Source organism: Schistocerca piceifrons, chromosome 1, assembly GCF_021461385.2.
Source record: "Schistocerca piceifrons isolate TAMUIC-IGC-003096 chromosome 1, iqSchPice1.1, whole genome shotgun sequence".
NCBI lineage: Eukaryota > Metazoa > Arthropoda > Insecta > Orthoptera > Acrididae > Schistocerca > Schistocerca piceifrons.
In genome coordinates this window covers 1,172,114,917-1,172,136,347 of record NC_060138.1, presented here as the reverse complement: position 1 = coordinate 1,172,136,347, position 21,431 = coordinate 1,172,114,917, and the positions used below count along the sequence as shown (strand labels likewise).

Here is a 21,431-nt window from a genome sequence, read left to right as displayed (position 1 = left end):
GCCAGTGTAGGAGATCGCTCCCCACACCATGATGCCGGGTGTTGACCCTGCGTGCCTCGGTCGTATGCAGTCCTGATTGTCGCGCTCACCTGCACGGCGCCAAACACGCATACGACCATCATTGGCACCAAGGCAGAAGCGACTCTCATCGCTGAAGACGACACGTCTCCATTCGTCCCTCCATTCACGCCTGTCGCGACACCACTGGAGGCGGGCTGCACGATGTTGGGGCGTGAGCGGAAGACGGCCTAACGGTGTGCGGGACCGTAGCCCAGCTTCATGGAGACGGTTGCGAATGGTCCTCGCCGATACCCCAGGAGCAACAGTGTCCCTAATTTGCTGGGAAGTGGCGGTGCGGTCCCCTACGGCACTCCGTAGGATCCTACGGTCTTGGCGTGCATCCGTGCGTCGCTGCGGTCCGGTCCCAGGTCGACGGGCACGTGCACCTTCCGCCGACCACTGGCGACAACATCGATGTACTGTGGAGACCTCACGCCCCACGTGTTGAGCAATTCGGCGGTACGTCCACCCGGCCTCCCGCATGCCCACTATACGCCCTCGCTCAAAGTCCGTCAACTGCACATACGGTTCACGTCCACGCTGTCGCGGCATGCTACCAGTGTTAAAGACTGCGATGGAGCTCCGTATGCTACGGCAAACTGGCTGACACTGACGGCGGCGGTGCACAAATGCTGCGCAGCTAGCGCCATTCGACGGCCAACACCGCGGTTCCTGGTGTGTCCGCTGTGCCGTGCGTGTGATCATTGCATGTACAGCCCTCTCGCAGTGTCCGGAGCAAGTATGGTGGGTCTGACACACCGGTGTCAATGTGTTCTTTTTTCCATTTCCAGGAGTGTATTTAAGGTAAGGGACCCTATAATACTACCGTCTGTTATACCATAACCTTACAAGGGAGCCTCCCCATCGCACCCCCCTCAGATTTAGTTATAAGTTGGCACAGTGGATAGGCCTTGAAAAACTGAACACAGATCGAACAGGAAGAAGTTGTGTGGAACTATGAAAAAATAAGCAAAATATACAAACTGAGTAGTCCATGTGCAAGATAGGCAACATCCAGGTGGACGTAAACCCATGAGCTTCGTGGTCCTGTGGTTAGCATGTCCAGCAGCGGAACGATAGGTCCTTGGTTCAAGTCTTCCCTCGGGAGAAATTTTTAATTTTTTATTTTCAGACAATTATCAAAGTTCAGGGACTCACATAAAATCAACTTCGCTCTCCAAATTCCAGGACATGTTCAGATTTGCTTGGACATACGCAGGATTTGACGGTCTACACACGGAAAAATTTGAAAAGGTTAAAAACACATTTTGACAGAGCACAGACAAAACTGTGCGTCTGTGAAACTGTTGCATTCATTTGTTGCAGTTTATGTGACAAACTCTTATGTCTTCACACTTTTTTGGGAGTGATTATCACATCCACAAGAAAACCTAAGTTGGGCAAGGTAGAAGAATCTTTTTACCCATTCACCAAGTGTACAAGTTAGGTGGGTTGACAACATATTCATGTTATGTGACGCACATGCCGTCACCAGTGTCGTATAGAATATATCAGATGTGTTTTCCTGTGGAGGAATCGGTTGACCTATGACTTTGCGATCAAATGTTTTCGGTTTCCATTGGGCAGGCACGTCCTTTCAGCTACTAATCGCACGGTTTTGCGGTGTGGTCGCAAAACACAGACACTAAACTTATTACACTGAACAGAGACGTCAATGAACGAACGGACAGATCATAACTTTGCAAAAATAAAGAAAGTAAACTTTTCATTCCAGGGAAGATTTGAACTAAGGACCTCTCGCTCCGCAGTTGCTCACGCTAACCACGGGACCACGGCGCTCCTGAACTCGAACTCCCCTAGATGTTGCATATCTTGCACATGGAGTACTCGGTTTGTATATTTTGCTTAGTTTTTTCATAGTTCCACACAACTTCTTCCTGTTTTCTCGACTGATCTGTGTTCAGTTTCTCAAGGCCTATTCACTATGCCAACTTATAACTAAATCTGAGGGGGTGCGATGGGGAGGTTCCCTTGTTAGAGTTGGAGGCACGTTGTGAAATAAAACTATCTTGTTAAAGCAATTATGGTATAAAGCAACAGAGTAGTGTTACCCTCTGAAAGGAATTTTGTTTATGTTGACCGTGAAATACCTAACGGAGGTAGTTTATCGGAAGTGAAAGTCAGAATTACGTAAATATTTAAACAGTAACAAACAATAATTTGCCTATCCACAGTGTCCAAATGATAATAACAACGGTCGCTAGCCTAATAAGGTGTAAGAATAAGTAACATTCTTATTCAAGAAACTGAAAATAAGTAACTTCAGTGGGCAATGACAGCCTATACTTTGTCACACGAGAGTGCAATGAACTCTGGCACCTGCATATGTTCACGTTAAAGAAAGTGCTAACAGTTATAAGAGAACATGGCTATTTGCATAATGGTAACAGAAAATGACATATACTTTTGCCTTCAAAGCTTGGTCAAACTGAATAGTCTCAATAATATTACTATCAATATTCACTGTAGATTCATATAATAGGCATAGGTTCAATATTACTTTTCAATCATCTTCCTATCTGACAAAAAATTGTAAATATAGTTCAAAGCAAAATTATGAACTGGTCGTAGGTTAAGTCTCTCTCAACTAAATACTTTTCTATTTAGAGTGAAAGTTAAATTTATTTCACTAAAAAACAATATTCTCACTGAATTTTGAATAAAAGAAGTTACTGTTTCCATAGATAGTGGTCTTTCTATTAATTGTTATTTATCAAGACCACAAAGGTTAACCTGTGGATCCTATTACACTATTAATATGCACTTTCAATACATAAGAGAAACAAGTGCTTAGCAAGCGTGAAGATATTACTTTCCACAATTGCAGTTTTCAACTCTTACCGCAGCAGAACACAACTTCATGTGGTTAGAAGATAATAGCTCACCTTTGATTGATTTTCAACAGGTTGCACTGTGATCATTTACTAAGCACGCTTTATAAGCCTCAGTTTTAAGAACTTTTAATTTTGAAGTTGGCAACAACATATTAATAAGCAGTTTTAATAGAAAAATTATTTTCAGCAAGCATCATTTACTTTAACTCACTCTCTTGCCACATTAACTTTAACTTTCTTTTTTCTATGTTCAAGAGGCATTAATTAGTAAAACATTGGGATTTAATGTTCTTTCAATAAGGACACTCGGTAATCACTTTAGGATGGGAAGGACCCTAAGTGGAAATGTGACAGAAGGATAAAAAATCAAGGTAGGTATAAGAGTTCGAGTATAAGTTATCTTATATTTGCGCACACTAAAACATCCGGTGAGTTGATCCTTCACCATACATTTCTACTATTCCTTGGTTCCTTTTCAGTGATTGCACAATGTGGTGGCGACTACATGTTGGTAGGTGGATTTGCAGGTAGAATTGCTGGACTCTGTCATTTCTTGGTGGCGATGATAGACATCAATTCCAGAATAGTTCCAGCTCTTTATCCATCCATCCGAGGCATTGGAAAGCGGCACGGAAAGCCTCTCTCGGCACCAGCACAATATACAAGTTACTGGTTGTCACTGTTAGCATTCAACCGCGATTCTTATACATATATTTTAACAACGCGTTTCAAGAGACAGTGCTCACATCATCAGGTTGTAAAGTCTATGTCATGAAATTAAACAGACTAAAAAGACAAAATACCATCACAAATAGTTGGGAAGTCCATAGAGTAAAACAGAATTAAAAGTATATTGGACTGTGGGTCCTCGTCTCGGCTGTAACCATGCCACAACACCTAGGCACGTCAGTCCACAACAGCTCCCGAGCCGGCACAGTGCGACAGCATACTTGGTAGCTATGGGACGGCCATCGACTTGTGTCAACAACTTCAACGTAAGACGAGGACCCACAGTCCAATATACTTTTAATTCTGTTTTACTCTATGGACTTCCCAACTATTTGTGATGGTATTTTGCCTTTTTAGTCCGTTTAATTTCATGACATAGGCTTTACAACCTGATGATGAGAGCATTGTCTCTTGAAACGCGTTGTTAAAATATATGTATAAGAACCGTGGTTGAACGCTAACAGTGATAACCAGTATAACGACAACTGCTACCTCGACTCCATAATGGATTATATTAAAACAATATACATCTTTTGCATGGGCAGTTGACAATTTGGTAGCTCGTCTCCGACTGAATCTTTGTTCCACCTTTTCTACCTAGGCCAACCACAATTTGCGCGCGCTATCCAGTTCAGTTCCTGAGGGAAACCGCAACACCTTTTACGTACAAAATAACTAAGAACCCTAAGTGAAGGTCAGCAGTTTACATAACAGCAAACAAACATTTTAAATAAAACAGAACATTTGCACATATTGACATTTCTAAAAAAAAATTATTCAAACAAAAATATTCAACCTCAAAGGTAACCAAAGAGATTATGTGAGAAAGACAAAACATATCGTTTGCTCATATTGTGCATATTACAGAGATTACACTTCATTACAGTATCGAATCAATCATACACTAATTACAGAAGTTCAACGATGGGATGTTGAACAAAACAGAAAGCTAAATGAATCAACAAAAGGTATGTAGTGTCTAAGTTACGGTGTTACAACCCCTGTCCGGAAACAACAGAGTCGAAAGTTCTGAGCGCACATCTTTCTGATACCTCTGACATCTACATCTACATAGTACCGGTGCTATTGTTGCTACTATTGTAGGATAGGCACTTTCAGCTGTGGACCAAAACAAGAAAAAAAGTCCGATGTACATAGGCTCTAAAATGCGTAAAATGTCAAAAGGCTGAAAATTATTAGTTATTGTTATTTTGACGGACAACTGTAGGATTTTATTTAAAATTCAGAAAGCTGTGTTTTTACTTAAATGTTTATATTATTAGTTTTGTATTATTAATTAGACCTCTTTTTTATTTTTTTATGGACATTTAATTATTCAATGATGTCCTGAGTTCGAAATATTTTTGAAGAGTTCACAAAATTCCAGGGAACTTTTAGAAGTCCCCTGCGCTGGTCTCTGAAGATTTAGTCGGTCCGCTGCAACTCCGCTAAATAACATTCGGTGGACTGAAAACATTATCTTGGGTTTACTTTCACATACAGAAGCCTCGGAGACCGCACTACTGCGACTATAATATTCAGCTGACCCATGGATGTCCTTGCTGGACGCGTAGATTTTCACAAACATTACAACGGATTAATAATTCTCCCGATGAACTGACCGTGATAGCAGATTCGCCGATTGAGAAATCAATGTTCGTAAAGCCTGTGGCAATGCTCAGTAGGCACAAACTCATACTAGTGACTTCAGGATAAATAAAAATGCTATATACCTTGAAATTCAGAAATTCTGTTCTCTTGAAAAAGAAGAAATCGAAATGAAATTGATCAGACTTCATTTTTGTAGAACAAATGACTTTAAATTATTATAAACCGTGATGGCGGCCAACAATAATATACGTATTTCACAAAATTGATACAGATCCCTATACGCGTCCGTACTAAATGAGCCTCCCTTGTTAACGAGATTCGGTGGGTAAAGCTCGTTTTACAATTCCTGGTCACGCACAATATCGACGACCGCATGATCGGCTATTGACTTTTGTTAGCATTCGATATGGGCCTTTCACAATATTTTATGCGCGGATACCGGAGATATACAAATGAAATGAAATGAGCTTATGACATTGTTGGCCGGCAGGCCCCATCCGGGGAAGTTCGGCCGCCGAGTGCAAGTCTTATTTCAGTCGACGCCACATTTTGTGACTTGCGTGTCGGTGATGAGGATGAAATGATGATGAGGACAACACAACACCCAGTCCACGAGTGGAGAAAATTCCCAACCCAACCGGGAATCGAACCTCGGCCCGCTGAATGGGAGGGAAGCACTTAACCACCCAGCTAATCAGGCGGGCGGAGATATACAAAAACACATAGTTGGAACGGTTTATTATAATTATTTCTGTAATAAAGTGTCACGTAATGATTAATCGACAGTTAATGCCTTCGTGTAAGAGTGCTCTCTAAGGAGTGAGTTATTATCGTCAGTAATTTACAAATTAAGAATGAAACACACTTGCGTTATAATTTGCAGTAGGCCTGTGTCGTTTCAAGGTAACAGAGAACTGAAAACTTACAGACACATCACCATTGTCATTAAATGTCACTTAATAACACATCAACGACAAAAGCCTTCAAGATGAAACATGATAACCGAGAGCGGACTTAAACATCGCATAGGTACGTGCTAGCGTAATGAATAACGTCGTCATTTCTGGAATCGAAAGTTGTTGGTTCGCTTCCCATTACATGGGAATTTCTTTTTTACATGTTAGCGTTGTTAACGTGTCCTATTACTTCCTTATGAATGTAATAGAAGCGTGTTCAGCAATACTGGATGTTACTTACACTCAGTCTGATCTAAGAACGAAGGATGAATTAATATATAGCGATTTCCGAGTATGTGGTTAGGCAGAAACCTAAGAGGATCGCTTACATTGCTGTTGCTGAAGCGAGCAGTAATAAAATTCATATTCTTCCTTCTGATACATATTTGCTTTTTATTTCTGAATTTGTGCCGCCTTTGGAGTGCTTAGACAACTTGAATTGCTGGGAGTGAAGCGGGGAGCATTAACATTCATATTCTCCCTTGTCACAAATATTTCGCCGTTTATTTACGAATGTGTGGAGTTTTCCGAGGATATGGTTAGGCAGGAACCTATGTGACAGCTTTGATTGCTGCGTCGAAACCGAGCAACAATAAAATTCATATTCTGCCTTTCCACTAATACTTCGCTCTTCATTTCCGAAAACGTGGCGATTTCCTATGTGTGTGGATTGTTTGGAACTTAGGAGTACAGCTTTAAATGCTGCAACTAAGACGATCTGCAATAAAATTTGTATTTTTTTCTTCTCACAAATATTCCGACTGTGTGGTTAGACAGGAACCTAACAAGGGAACCTCCCCGTCGCACCCGCCACAGATTTAGTTATAAGTTGGCACAGTGGACAGGCCTTGAAAAACTGAACACAGATCAATCGAGAAAACCGGAAGAAGTTGTGTAGAACTATGAAAAAAATTAGTAAAATATACAAACTGAGTAGTCCATGCGAAGATATGCAATATCAAGGACAATAGCTGTCACGGAGCGCCGTGGTCCCGTGGTTAGCGAGAGCAGCTACCAAAAGAGAGGTCCTAGGTTCAAGTCTTCCCTCGACTGAAAAGTTTAAATTTTTATTTTCAGTTTATGTGACAAACTCTTATGTTTTCATCACTTTTTTCGGAGTGGTTATCACATCCACAAGAAAACCTAAATCGGGCAAGGTAGAAGAATCTTTTTACCCATTCGCTAAGTGTACAAGTTAGGTGGGTCGACAACATATTCCTGTCATGTGACGCACATACCATCACCAGTGTCGTATAGAATATAACATGTTTTCCTGTGGAGGATTCGGTTGAACTATGACCTTGCGATCAAATGTTTTCGGTTCTTATTGGAGAGGCACGTCCTTTCGTCTATTAATCGCACGGTTTTGCGGTGCGGTCGCAAAACACGGACACTAAACTTATTACAGTGAACAGAGACGTCAATGAACGAACGGACAGATCATAACTTTGCGAAAATAAAGAAAGTAAAATTTTCAGTCGAGGCAAGACTTGAACCAAGGACCTCTCATTGCGCAGCTACTCACGCTAACCACGGGACCACGGCGCTCCCTTTGCCGCAATTTCCTCGATGTTGCATATGTTACACATGGGCTAGTCAGTTTGTATATTTAACTAATTTTTTTCATAGTTCCACACAACTTCTTCCTGTTTTCTCGATTGACCTGTGTCCAGTTTTTCAAGGCCTATCCAAAGTGCCAACTTATAACTAAATCTGAGGGGGGTGCGATGGGGAGGTTCCCTTGTAAGAAGACAGCTTCAATTGCTACGAGTAAATCAAAGAACAATTATATTCATGTTCTTTCTCGTCACAAAGTCGATAGCCGATCATGCGGGCGTCGATATTGCACGTGACGCCGAAATAATGTCACGTTTGCGGAAACTGTTGTGAAACGAGCTTTACCCAGATCCAGTCTCCAATGAGAAGCGCTAGTCACAGGCGCTCTCGCAGTCAATAAAAAATTTTGACGTTACATTTCATACTGTCAGTAACTAGAGGAATTGTTTGTGTAAACCCAATATTCTGTGAAGTGAATAAAACGTATTCGATTGGGACATTCTCAAATAAGGCTGGATTTCCTCAGTTCTATACCCCGGTTCCCACCAAAGTTTTTGTGAGGAGTTGTCCATAGTTGCATGGTGTCAGCCGAAACTGGTAAGGATCCCCATTCGCCCCACTATCAGCTAGTCTGATAATTGGCTGAATAGAACCGGGGCTGTACAATGGGCCGGATGTGGGGAAAGTCCGCTCCACTTCCTCGGGTCGAGAGTGAAAAGATACAAAAAGAAAAAAGAATTAAAAGCTTAATTAACCCCGTTTTAATACGCAGAAATTTTGGATCATTCTTCTGAATACAGGGTTTACACCAATACACACAAGGTATGGACAGAGCATCGAGTGACATTATACTGAGTGCACTATCCGAAAATTACCTCGAGCAATTAAACAGAGAACCGACTCGTCGAGATAAACAAAGAACCGACTCGTGGAGATAACATCTTGGACCTACTGATAACAAACAGACCCGAACTTTTCGACTCTGTAAGCGCAGAACAGGGAATCAGTGATCGTAAGGCCGTTGCAGCATCCCTGACTATGGAAGTAAATAGGAATATAAAAAAGGGAGGAAGTTTATCTGTTTAGCAAGAGTAATATGAGACAGATTTCAGACTGCCAAACAGATCAAAACGAAAATTTCTGTTCCGACACTGACAATGTTGAGTGTTTGTGGAAAAAGTTCAAGGCAATTGTAAAATGCGTTTTAGACAGGTACGTGCCGAGTAAAACTGTGAGGGACGGGAAAAACCCACCGTGGTTCAAAAACAAGTTTGGAAAATACTGCGAAAGCAAAGAGAGCTTCACTGCAAATTTAAACGCAGCCAAAACCTCTCAGACAAACAAAGCTAAACGATGTCAAAGTTAGCGTAAGGAGGGCTATGGGTGAAGCGTTCAGTGAATTCGAAAGTAAAACTCTATGTACCGACTTGACAGAAAATCCTAGGAAGTTCTGGTCTTACGTTAAATCAGTAAGTGGATCGAAACAGCATATCCAGACACTCTTGGATGATAATGACATTGAAACACAGGATGACACGCGTAAAGCTGAAATACTAAACACCTTTTACCAAAGCTGTTTCACAGAGGAAGACCGCACTGCAGTTCCTTCTCTAAATCCTCGCACGAACGAAAAAATGGCTGACATCTAAATAAGTGTCAAAAGGAACAGAAAAGCAACTGAAATCACTCAACAGAGGAAAGTCCACTGGACCTGACGGGATACCAATTCGATTCTACACAGAGTACGCGAAAGAACTTGCCCTCCTTCTAACAGCCGTGTACCGCAGGTCTCTAGAGGAACAGAAGGTTCCAAATGATTGGAAAAGAGCACAGGCAGTTCCAGTTTTCAAGAAGGGTCGTCGAGCAGATGCGCAACTATAGGCCTATATCTCTGACCGATCTATTGTAGAATTTTAGAACATGGTTTTTGCTCGCGTATCATGTCATTTCTGGAAACCCAGAATCTACCCTGTAGGAATCAACACGGATTCCCGAAACAGCGATCGTGTGAGACCCAACTCGCTTTATTCGTTCATGAGACCCAGAAAATATTAGATACAGGCTCCCAGGTAGATGCCATTTTCCTTGACTTCCGGAAGGCGTTCGATACAGTTCCGCACTTTGGCCTGATAAACAAAGTAAGAGCCTAGGGAATATCAGCTGTGTGGCTGGATTGAAGATTTATTAGCAAACAGAACACAGCATGTTGTTCTCAATGGAGAGACATCTACAGACGTTAAAGTAACGTCTGGTGTGCCTCAGGGGAGTGTTATGGGATCATTGCTTTACACAATATATATAAATGACCTAGTAGATAGTGTCGGAAGTTCCATGCGGCTTTTCGCGAATGATGCTGTAGTATACAGAGAAGTTGCAGCATTAGAAAATTGTAGCGAAATGCAGGAAGATTTGCAGCGGATAGGCACTTGGTGCAGGGAGTGGCAACTGACTCTTAACATAGACAAATGTAATGTATTGCGACTACATAGAAAGAAGGAGTCTTTATTGTATGATTATATGATAGCGGAACAAACACTGGTAGCAGTTACTTCTGTAAAATATCTGGGAGTATGCGTGCGGAACGATTTGAAGTGGAATGATCATATAAAGTTAATTGTTGGTAAGGCGGGTACCAGGTTGAGATTCATTGGGAGAGTGCTTAGAAAATGTAGTCCATCAACAAAGGAGGTGGCTTACAAAACACTCGTTCGACCTATACTTGAGTACTGCTCATCAGTGCGGGATCCGTACCAGGTCGGGTTGACAGAGGAGATAGAGAAGATCCAAAGAAGAGCGGCGTGTTTCGTCACAGGGTTATTTGGTAAGCGTGATAGCGTTACGGAGATGTTTAACAAACTCAAGTGGCAGACTGTGCAAGAGAGGCGCTCTGCATCGCGGTGTAGCTTGCTGTCCAGGTTTCGAGAGGGTGCGTTTCTGGATGAGGTATCAAATATATTGCTTCCCCCTACTTATACCTCCCGAGGAGATCACGAGTGTAAAATTGGAGAGATTCGAGCGCGCACGGAGGCTTTCCGGCAGTCGTTCATCCCGCGAACCATACGCGACTGGAACAGGAAAGGGAGGTAATGACAGTGACACGTAAAGTGCCCTCCGCCACACGCCGTTGGGTGGCTTGCGGAGTATAAATGTAGGTGTAGATACTATATGTATACCTTATTATTTAGACACCGGACTTCTTTCTTCAGAAACAGCCTAGGGTGTTCGACGGCATGAACACTAAGAAACCTATTGCACAGCTAGGAAGCGCTGGCATACCATTTCAGCTCTTTGTAAAGACATAAAATGGAAGTATTCAGACGTCTGGAGACAAATATGTTTATTCCAAACCAATAATAGCCCAATTTTTAGTGAAGTAATTAGCCGTGAGTGGTTACTGTGTTTACTGCAGTAACAACAGAACAGCGCATACAATAGCTTTCGCTTCGAAGGAATCAAATAGATGCTCGATCGGTGGACAGGAATCAGGTTGAAGCTTGATGCCAATTGGTGGAACGTGTGGAAGGCTCAGCTAGAAGAGCGCTAGTGCGGGTGTTCTGGTCTGGCAGGCGTTTTTAAGTCGCCACAAAGTGATTACTCGAGGATGAATGGAAGAGATTATTTTCCAGTGAGGTGTAGCGAGGCGCTCGTGGCGTGTTGCAGGCTTCGGCTGGTGGACGGCGGCAACCTGGCCATCACGGACGTGCGTCAGAGCGACGACGGACGCTACCAGTGCGTCGCCAGGAACTCGGCCGGCGTCCGCGAGTCCGCCATAGCACAGCTCCGGGTGCACGGTAAGTTCTCTGCTCACCTCTCCTGCTCGTCCTCTGCTTTTTCCCCGATATCGTTGAAGGCAGCGGTGTCCAACTGAGGCTAATTACCCCCTGAGGGGTAAAATTAAAATTTTTTGTGGGGGTAAAAATAAAAGAGTTCCATTGTGTTTCGGTCTCAAAACTGTACTGTAATACTGATTACATAAGTTACCAATAATTAAAACAGCATTAAACTGTGACATTTCCTCGAATATAGAAAGAATTCTAAAAAAGATATCATATCAAAAGTATTTTTCGTCCGCCAGCCAAGCGGTTGTTGGCTCTCTTAAGGTTGAGTTGGGTTTGAGGAAGTCCGGTGTGTACAAGATCCCTTGCCACTGTGGGAAGGCTTATATTGGCCACACAATCCGAAACATTCAGGACCGATGTGTTGAGCACCAAGCGGCACATACGATTGCTTTAGCCTGAGAAATCTGCAGTGGTGGAGCACTGTCTCACCGAGGGACATAGAATGCTGTATGACGAGACACGAATGGTTTGCCCTTGCATCTCGCTATTGGGACTGTGTTTTAAAAGAATCCATAGAGATTCGTATATCTGAATCTTGTTAATAGAGACAAGGGTTACCTTTTAAGTAAGACTTGGAACCTGGTGTTATCAGACATTAAAAAACTACGGTCTGGCCGGCCGGAGTGGCCAAACGGTTCTAGGCGCTACAGTCTGAAACCGCGCGACCGCTACGGACGCAGGTTCGAATCCTGCCTCGGGCATAGATGTGTGTGATGTCCTTAGCTTAGTTAGGTTTACGTAGTTCTAAGTTCTAGGGGACTGATGACCTTTTGATAGCGATATCTCGACTTCGCCTGTTTCCACCACTGGCGGCGCGGTATGTTTACTTGCGCTAGAGGGCAGTTACGGCACCTTCTCGCGCACGCGTTGTGGGCCTTCTGCGGCCTATATAGGGCCGCTGAGAAGTCAGTTCCGGTGATCTCATCCCCTTCCCCCACCTCCTCCTTTTCCTTGAAAGGATACGGATCCTGTACACCTCCCGTAAACTCGACCCTCCTCACCCCCTCGTCTCCCCGATCCTCACCCACCCCCGCCCTCTGCCGCGCCTGTATCCCCATGTCCCACCCGGTCTCCATCTCTCAACCCTCCTTACCCTCTCCCAAGGTGGCTTCCGCCAGCTCCCCCTCCCTGATGATGTCCTCCTCCCCTGCATCTACCCCTCCCATCAACTTTGATCCTCACCCCCCCCCACCTCCTGTGTCCTTTCCTTTAGGCACCCTCCATCCCCCCCTTTCCCTTCCCTTCTCTTTCCTTTCCCCCCTCCCTCCTACCCTCTCCCCCGGGCTTCCCCTCCCCCTTCCTCCCTCCTTTGCCCATGGCATCTCTGCTCTCCCCTCTCCCATTTCCCCTTCCTCCTCCACCACCTCCTCTCTTGGCAGGTCCCCGGACTCGTACACGCTCAGTGAACATTCGCGCGCCGGAGATCATCGCCATCAGTGTTTAGTGTGTGTGCATCGTTTTGTGTTTCGTGCAGTTACAACTCAGCTGTTCACATGTGCCGTCGCCGTTCTCCGTGTTTTGTGCGCCGTGTCTCCAAGTGTTAGTGTTTTTTTCGTCCAACGTGAACGGCTTCTTGTTTCTTGTTTTTTTTTGTATCTCCATTTTTTGGCCGCCGTTTTTTGTATTGTATATATCACCTCTCTGTCATGTTTATTGTTCCACTTAAGGCTGAAGAGCAGCGTACTATGCTGCTGACAGCCCGCCTGTATAGGTGTTTAAAATTACAATAAAGGAAACAAAAAAATCAGTTCCGGCCTGCCTGTACTACAGGTTTCAAAATAACAATAAAGAAAAAAAAATCAGTTCCGGCAAGATCGTGCACCAGCACTCTCACCTGAAGTTGGGGGCCAGTTGGACCGCTGAAATATTGTGTCAAGATGACATTATGATCCGGCTGCAGATTCGAGAAGAATATTATCAATTATTACGCCGGGAAAGCCTTCGTAATCACAAACTGTGACACATGCAATCTCACCCTTGCATACATCACTATTAAAATTATCTGTCTCTGCACAACTTCTGAAGTCTTCGTGAAGCGTAAGATATACATAAGAAAACCATTTTACTTATCTTATTTTTCTGATCGTGTTGTTGGCTGCAGTTACTGCGTCTAGGGGTACATTCTTGCGGCTGAAATTTTGATTTATAAAGTTGTGCATTCCTGATGACTAAATAACTGATGAAGATTTGCCTGTATTATTCTTGAATTTTATTCTTTGTCACATTTTTCAATATCACATCGTCTTTACACTTTACACTTCTATCACTCCGCATATTATATTATTAGTGACACAGTCAAATGCACGTCTGATTCCATCAGAAACATGGCGACTACTACTTACATTCCGCGGTACTCACAATATTCCAGAGAGTTAACAAAGCGAAAGAATTTGCGTACTTTCTTTACAAAAGAAGAATCAGCGCCAAGTTATAACATTATTTTATAAATGAATCCAGAAATAAATTTAATAATTAGCGTTGGATTGTGCAAATAATAATATGATTTTAAATATGCCAGATATTTCGTAATTGTAAATATTTCTAAAAGAAGAATAATTTTAAACGTACATACAGAGTGTAACAAATTAATTTCTTTTTATACAATATAACCTGAAATATAATACATCGTGTACAAAATCAAATGAAATTCTTTTAGTGAAACAGCTGAGATAAATTTAACCTATACAACATTCGGAAATACTTCTATGGTATCGCCTATTTCTACAGGGTGAGTCACCTAACGTTACCGCTGGATATATTTCGTAAACCACATCAAATACTGACGTACCGATTCCACAGACCGAACCTGAGAAGAGGGGCTAGTGTAATTGTTTAATACGAACCATACAAAAATGAACGGAAGTATGTTTTTTAACACAAACCTACGTTGTTTTAAATGGTACCACGTTAGTTTTGTGAGCACATCTGAACATATAAAGAAATACGTAAACAGTGCCGTTTGTTGCATTGTAAAATGTTAATTACATCCGGAGATATTGTAACCTAAAATTGACGCTTGAAACATTGTCCTCACTTCATTGCAGGGGCCCAAACAGCTGCAACATACATCGCGTTTCTACAGAATGATCTGCCAACGTTGCTCGAAAATGTCCCACTGGAAACGCGTCGACGTATGTGGTATCAGCATGATGGTGCACCTGCACATTCCGCAATTAACACTAGGCTGACCCTTGACAGGATGTTCGACGGGCGTTTCATAGGACGTGGAGGACGCATAAACTGGCCAGCCCGTTCTCCTGATCTTACACCTCTGGACTTCTTTCTGTGGGGTACGTTAAAGGAGAATGTGTACCGTGATGTGCCTACAACCCCAGAGGATATGAAACAACGTATTGTGGCAGCCTGCGGCGACATTACACCAGATGTACTGCGGTGTGTACGACATTCATTACGCCAGAGATTGCAATTGTGTGCAGACAAATGATGGCCACCACATTGAACGTCTATTGGCCTGACATGTCGGGACACACTCTATTCCACTCCGTAATTGAAAACGGAAACCACGTGTGTACGTGTACCTCACCCCTCATGGTAATGTACATGTGTGTCAGTGAAAAAGACCAATAAAAAGGTGTTAGCATGTGGACGTAATGTGCTGTTCCAGTCTCTTTTGTACCTAAGGACCATAACCGTTCCCTTTGGATCCCTACGTAATTCGGTGCTCTCCGATACACACGATCGAACAGCGGAGGAGTGGTACTCAAGCGTCAACTTTAGGTTACAATATCTCCGGATGTAATTAACATTTTGCAATACAACAAACGGCACTGATTACGTATTTGTTTATATGTTCAGATGTGCTAACAAAACTAACGGGGTTCCATTTAAAAAAACGTAGGTTTGTGTTAAAAAACATACTTCCGTGCATTTTTTTATTGTTTGTAGTAACCAGTTACACTAGCCCCTCTCCTCACGTTCGGTCTGTGGAATCGATTCGTCAGAATTTGATGTGGTTTACGAAATAATTCCAGCGGTAATGTTAAGTGACTCGCCCTGTATAAAGAAAGGCGATGCTAGAAGAGGGTGACCCGTTACACACAGTATAGTGGAACGTCGTCTTTCTCTCATAGTGCCCCACTTAGACATTCTTTGTACTTTGTACCATGCATCTATGGCGCTAAAATGTTGAGATATGCATCACGTAAGTTCAAACATCTCATGAAAAGCTTTTGATGCTGCTGAGCAACACTCATACAATAATTTTTCAATGAACACACCGCCATTTGACTGTACTGTTGTCTATTTAATTACAACCCAGGTTCGGCCTTTTATGCCATTTTCAAGTGACTGAGTTAATGTCATTAACATATGTCATGCAATACTTGTTAATGACATAAACTCGATCACTTGAAAATGGCATAAAAGGCCAAAACCTTGGTCGTAATTAAATAAACAACAATACAATCAAATGGCGGTGTGTTCATTTAACAATCATGAAAATGCCTTTTCCGAGTTACTGGTAGTTCCCGCAGTAGACCAGAAATTGCTCCGTTATTAACTTTGGAAGAGAGACACGAAGTAATTGGCAGCGGAACACAGCAGTAACTAACCTGTAGATCCTACACATTATTATTATTATTATTATTATTAGTGGTGGTGGTATTGGTCATACACAAAGCATTGGCAGCCTGAAGTATTCCAATTTCTGCCAGTTCAGAAATAAAGATCCCAGCAATCAAGTGGTTTACGAACATTAACTATAATACATACGTTTTAATTTGGTTGATATTAAGCGGGGTTTGCAAAAGTGCCGATAAAGCACGTGTCGCTAGGGAGAGGAATGGTGCAGAAGAAGCTTGTTTTGTAAGAAGTGGCTATCCTTAATGTGAGTAGGAGCTGTAGGTAGTACTCGCGATGCACTGAGAATTGCATCTTCATTCTATAAAAATGCTGTTAGAAACGACTCATTACGTCGTTATTTAATGAAACACTAATATCACTTATCTTTCGTCATTTTAAAAATAAAAGTTTTCAAAGAGAAAATTCTGTTCCATTCCTAAGGTTTAGTTTGGCGCTAATGCTAACGATCTCGGGGGAAGGGTGGGGGGGGGGTCCGGGCTACTAGCTAATATCTAATTGTATTGAGAGGTAATAGTCTAAGAAAGGCTGCCAACCGCTGATTTAACGCAACTGGCCAGATGGTTTCTTTGAAAGGGCATGTACGGTTTCCGCCCCAATCTCACCTTGTGCTCTGTCGACTATACGTTAAAACCACATCTCCTTTCTTCATCCACTCGTTCCTGTGCACTGTTGTTCCACCCATCGCAGTATACTCCGGTCATTTTCTGTAAATGTGCTCCTCCATAGCTCAGTAAAGTAATACTATTTAATAGCCGACTATCGATTACTTAGCAACAAAACCTTTGGCCGCAACCTATATTGATAATGCATAATTTCAATAATTTTATACAGAAGATATGCTTATAACAACAACACTAAATTGCTAATCACCTGCTGATCCCACAAATGTGTTATCAACTTCATGTAAGAAGTCCACATTTCGAATGTTGTTACCACTTAAATTCAGCACCCCATATTTTGCTACCGTGAATTTAGTGTCTATAACGACTAAAGACCCTATTAAGATGATAAGATTCATGGGCCACCTAGTCCGTTGGCTAATCCCAAAATTGTGTCAAGTGGAAGGAGAGGCGTTATGGTGCAATATCACAATACTGTTAAACGACCCTTTTGAATACTAATGCTAGGCAACAAAAGACATTTCTAGAAACATCCCCCAGGCTGTGGCTAAGCCATGTCTCCGTAATATCCTTTCTTCCAGGAGTGCTAGTTCTGCAAGGTTCGCAGGAGAGCTGCTGTGAAGTTTGGAAGGTAGGAGACGAGGTACTGGCGGAATTAAAGCTGTGAGGACGTGGCGTGAGTCGTGCTTGGGTAGCTCAGTCGGTAGAGCGCTTGCCCGCGAAAGGCAAAGGTCCCGAGTTCGAGTCTCGGTCCGGCACACAGTTTTAATCTGCCAGGAAGTTTCAACTATTTTGTAAATTAAGAGAAAAAGAGTTGAAAATAAACACTAATTTTATGGCATATATGACGACAAATGAATAGTTTTCTTGCCTTTAAGGGCGTTAATGCGACTGTCAAACGTTATAAATTTTCACAGTAGTTGATGTCGCGAATTTATACGTTACACAGTGGAAGTGCATTGATAGATGTGGACTGCGTGAACTTCACTGCCAACCATTTGCATCCAGTCATTCTTCATGTCTTTCCCGACGGTGACCGCATCTTCCCCGACGGTGAGCGTGCGTGGCCGGCGTTTTAATCTGCTAGGAAGTTTCAACAAAAGACGTGTTTTACACAAACAACTGTAAACTAAATCCATCAGGTCAGTTGTTATTAATAAATTACAGACTGGTTATATACAAATTTTCGCTGCTTGGGAGGACCCCAATGGAAAATGAATGACAATGAAACTTTGTGGAAACATTTCCATGGACATAAACTAAACTAAACTAAACTAAACTAAACTTCGTCCGAACAGGCCATGAAGGCCCAACGGTACCGACCGGCCGCCGTATCATCCTCAGCCCATAGGCGTCACTGGATGAAGAAATGGATGGGAATGTGGTGAGAACACCGCTCTCCCGGCCGTATGTTAGTTTCCGAGACCGGAGCCGCTACTTCTCAGTGATACAGCTCCTCGGTTTGCCTCACAAGGGCTGAGTGCAACCCGCTTGACAACAGCGCTCGGCAGACCGGATGGTCACCCATCCAAGTGCTAGCCCACCCCCACAGCGCTTAACTTCGGTGATCTGAAGCGAACGGATGTTACCACTGCGGCAAGACCTTTGGCATTTCTGAGAACATGCGGAAAAGAAATAAAGATTGAAGCATTGAAAGAAACACATTTTAATTTCCACATGAGTAGGTAAGATTTGTTAATTGCATACCATGTTCACGTCACACGTTACAAACGTTGCTCAGTGTGACAACCTGGAATCGGACTAGGGATTCCATTTCACAATTCTTCGCAGCACTTTTCGAATGGTGCATCATGGAATGTTCAGCTGTCGTGACAACCTTCAACACTGTCTCCTCAGAAACTGACTGTCTCCCGCTCCTTTGTTCGTCGTGAGTTTTGGTCCGACCAGCTGCAAACTCTCTACACCACTTACGAACATTTTTGACATCCATGCACGACTCACTATACACTTCCGTCAATTGGCGATGGATTTCAATCGGCGCAGTGCTCTTTGCGTTCAATAACCGAATTACTGCGCACAATTCGCACTTGGCGTTAACATCCAACTGGAGCTCCATTCTCAACGGCTGCCAAACCAAGACTGAGCGCCTCAGCGCGGCCTGCTCATGTTTACACACAGCGCGTGAAGCACTCTTCATAACAGTGTGACCAACTGCCACACAAACAGAGTTCTGTACTTAACAAAAAATAGGAGACCTTACTTTTGGGATTACCTTCTTATTTACGTACCAAACAAACAAAACTTTCACATAATTGTGACACCTCTAATGATTGCGAATAATATAATGAACAGTTACTAAGATCAGTGAAAATAAAGGCCTAAATATTGCATATTTTCGTACATAGTAACAGCTGGATGAGGTAGTAAATTAAATATGTGTATCGCATACGTTACTTAGCTTGTCTCGAGCTGATACTTTACATTATACAGCAAAAAAAAATGTCCTTTGAGAACTACTCCTTGTTCGGAGCACTGCTTCGACATCTTGAACCTGTTTAATGAAATGTCTGGCGTTGTCGCTTCTCTTGGGAATTACTTTACAGTGCATTTTATTTCGAATTTCCTGACAGATTAAATCTGTGTGCCGGGCCGAGACTCGAACTCGCGAACTTTGCCTTTCGCGGGCGATTGCTCTACCGACTTAGCTACCCTAGCATGATTCACGAGACCTCCTCACAACCGTAATTCTGCCAGTACCTCGTCTCCTACCTCTCGACTCTCGGTCCGCCGGAAAGTTTCGTATCAGCCCACACTCCACTGCAGAGTGAAAATTTCATTCTGCATTTTATTTTATTTGTGTATGTTACTTTTTTCAAGAACTGGAGTGTTGTAGCGTTAGATTATGACGTTGGTTTTGTGTAGACTGGTAGCTTAGGGACACGCAAGTCTCGTAAGTGGCGTCAAACTGAAAGACTTGCACTCGGTCATTGAACCACAAGTAATAATTATTATACACCACTGGCCATTAAAATTGCTACACCACGAAGATGACGTGCTACAGACGCGAAACTTAACCGACGGAGAAGATGCTGTGATATGCAAATGATTAGCTTTTCAGAGCATTCACACAAGGTTGGCGCCGGTGGCGACACCTACAACGTGCTAACATGAGGAAGGTTTCCAACCGATTTCTCATATACAAACAGCACTTGACCGGCGTTGCCTGGTGAAACGTTGTTGTGATGCCTCGTGTAAGGAGGAGAAATGCATACCATCACGTTTCCGACTTTGATAAAGGTCGGATTGTAGCCTACCGCGATTGCGGTTTTTTCGTATCGCAACATTGCTACTCGCGTTGATCGAGATCCATTGACTGTTAGCAGAATATGGATCCCAACGGCCTCGTATCACTAGCAGTCGAGATGACAGGCATCTTATCCGCATGGCTGTAACGGATCGTGCAGCCACGTCTCGATCACTGAGTCAACAAATGGGGACGTTTGCAAGACAACAACCATCTGCACGAACAGTTCGACGACATTTGCAGCAGCATGGACTATCAGCTCGGAGACCATGGCTGCGGTTACCCTTGACGGCGCATCACAGACAGGAGCGCATGCGATGGTGTACTCAACGACGAAGCTGGGTGCACGAATCGCAAAACGTCATTTTTTCGGATGAATCGACGTTCTGTTTACAGCATCATGATGGTCGCATCCGTGTTTGGCGACATCGCAGTGAACGGACATCGGAAGCGTGTATTTGCCATCTCCATACTGGCGGATCACCCGGCGTGATGGTATGTGGTGCAATTGGTTACACGTCTCGGTCGCCTCTTGTTCGCACTGATGGCACTTTGAACAGTGGACGTTACATTTCAGATTTGTTACGACCCGTGACTCTACCCTTCATTCACCGAGCGAGGTGGCGCAGTGGTTAGACACTGGACTCGCATTCGGGAAGACGACGGTTCAATTCCACGTCCGGCCATCCTGATTTAGGTTTTCCGTGATGTCCCTAAATCGCTCCAGGCAAATGCCAGGATGGTTCCTGTCAAAGGGCACGGCCCTAATCCGATGAGACCGATGACCTCGGTGTCTGGTCTCCTTCCCCAAACAACCCAACCGCAACCCCTACCCTTCATTCGATCCCTGCGAAACCCTACATTTCAGTAGGATAATGTACGACCGCATGTTGCAGGTCCTGTACGGGCCTTTCTGGGTACAGAAAATATTCGACTGCTGCCCTGGCCAGCACATTCTCCAGATCTCTCACCAATTGAAAACGTCTGGTCAATGGTGGCCGAGCAACTGGCTCGTCACAATACGCCAGTCACTACTCTGGATGAACTGTGGCATCGTGTTGAAGCAGCATGGGCAGCTGTACCTGTACACGCCATCCAAGCTCTGTTTGACTCAACGCCCAGGCGTATCAAGGCCGTTATTACGGCCAGAGGGGGTTGTTCTGAGTACTGATTTCTCAGGATCTATGCACACAAATTGCGTGAAAGTGTAATCACATATCAGTTCTAGTATAATATAATTGTCCAATGAATACCAGTTTATCATCTGCATTTCTTCTTAGTGTAGCAATTTTAATGGCCAGTAGTGTACGTAACGCGAGAGCTAATACGCGCCTGCA

General features: G+C 43.3%; 1 protein-coding gene across 1 annotated transcript in view; it reads left to right on the top strand.

Moving 5' to 3' along the window:
* The window catches only part of LOC124778935 (roundabout homolog 2-like), a 703,103-nt gene that overhangs the window by 590,100 nt on the left and 91,572 nt on the right, over nucleotides 1–21,431 (top strand). The window contains exon 4 of the mRNA XM_047253676.1: nucleotides 11,429–11,559. Coding sequence (XP_047109632.1) covers nucleotides 11,429–11,559 — 131 coding nt within the window. The remainder of the gene's footprint in view (nucleotides 1–11,428; nucleotides 11,560–21,431) is intronic.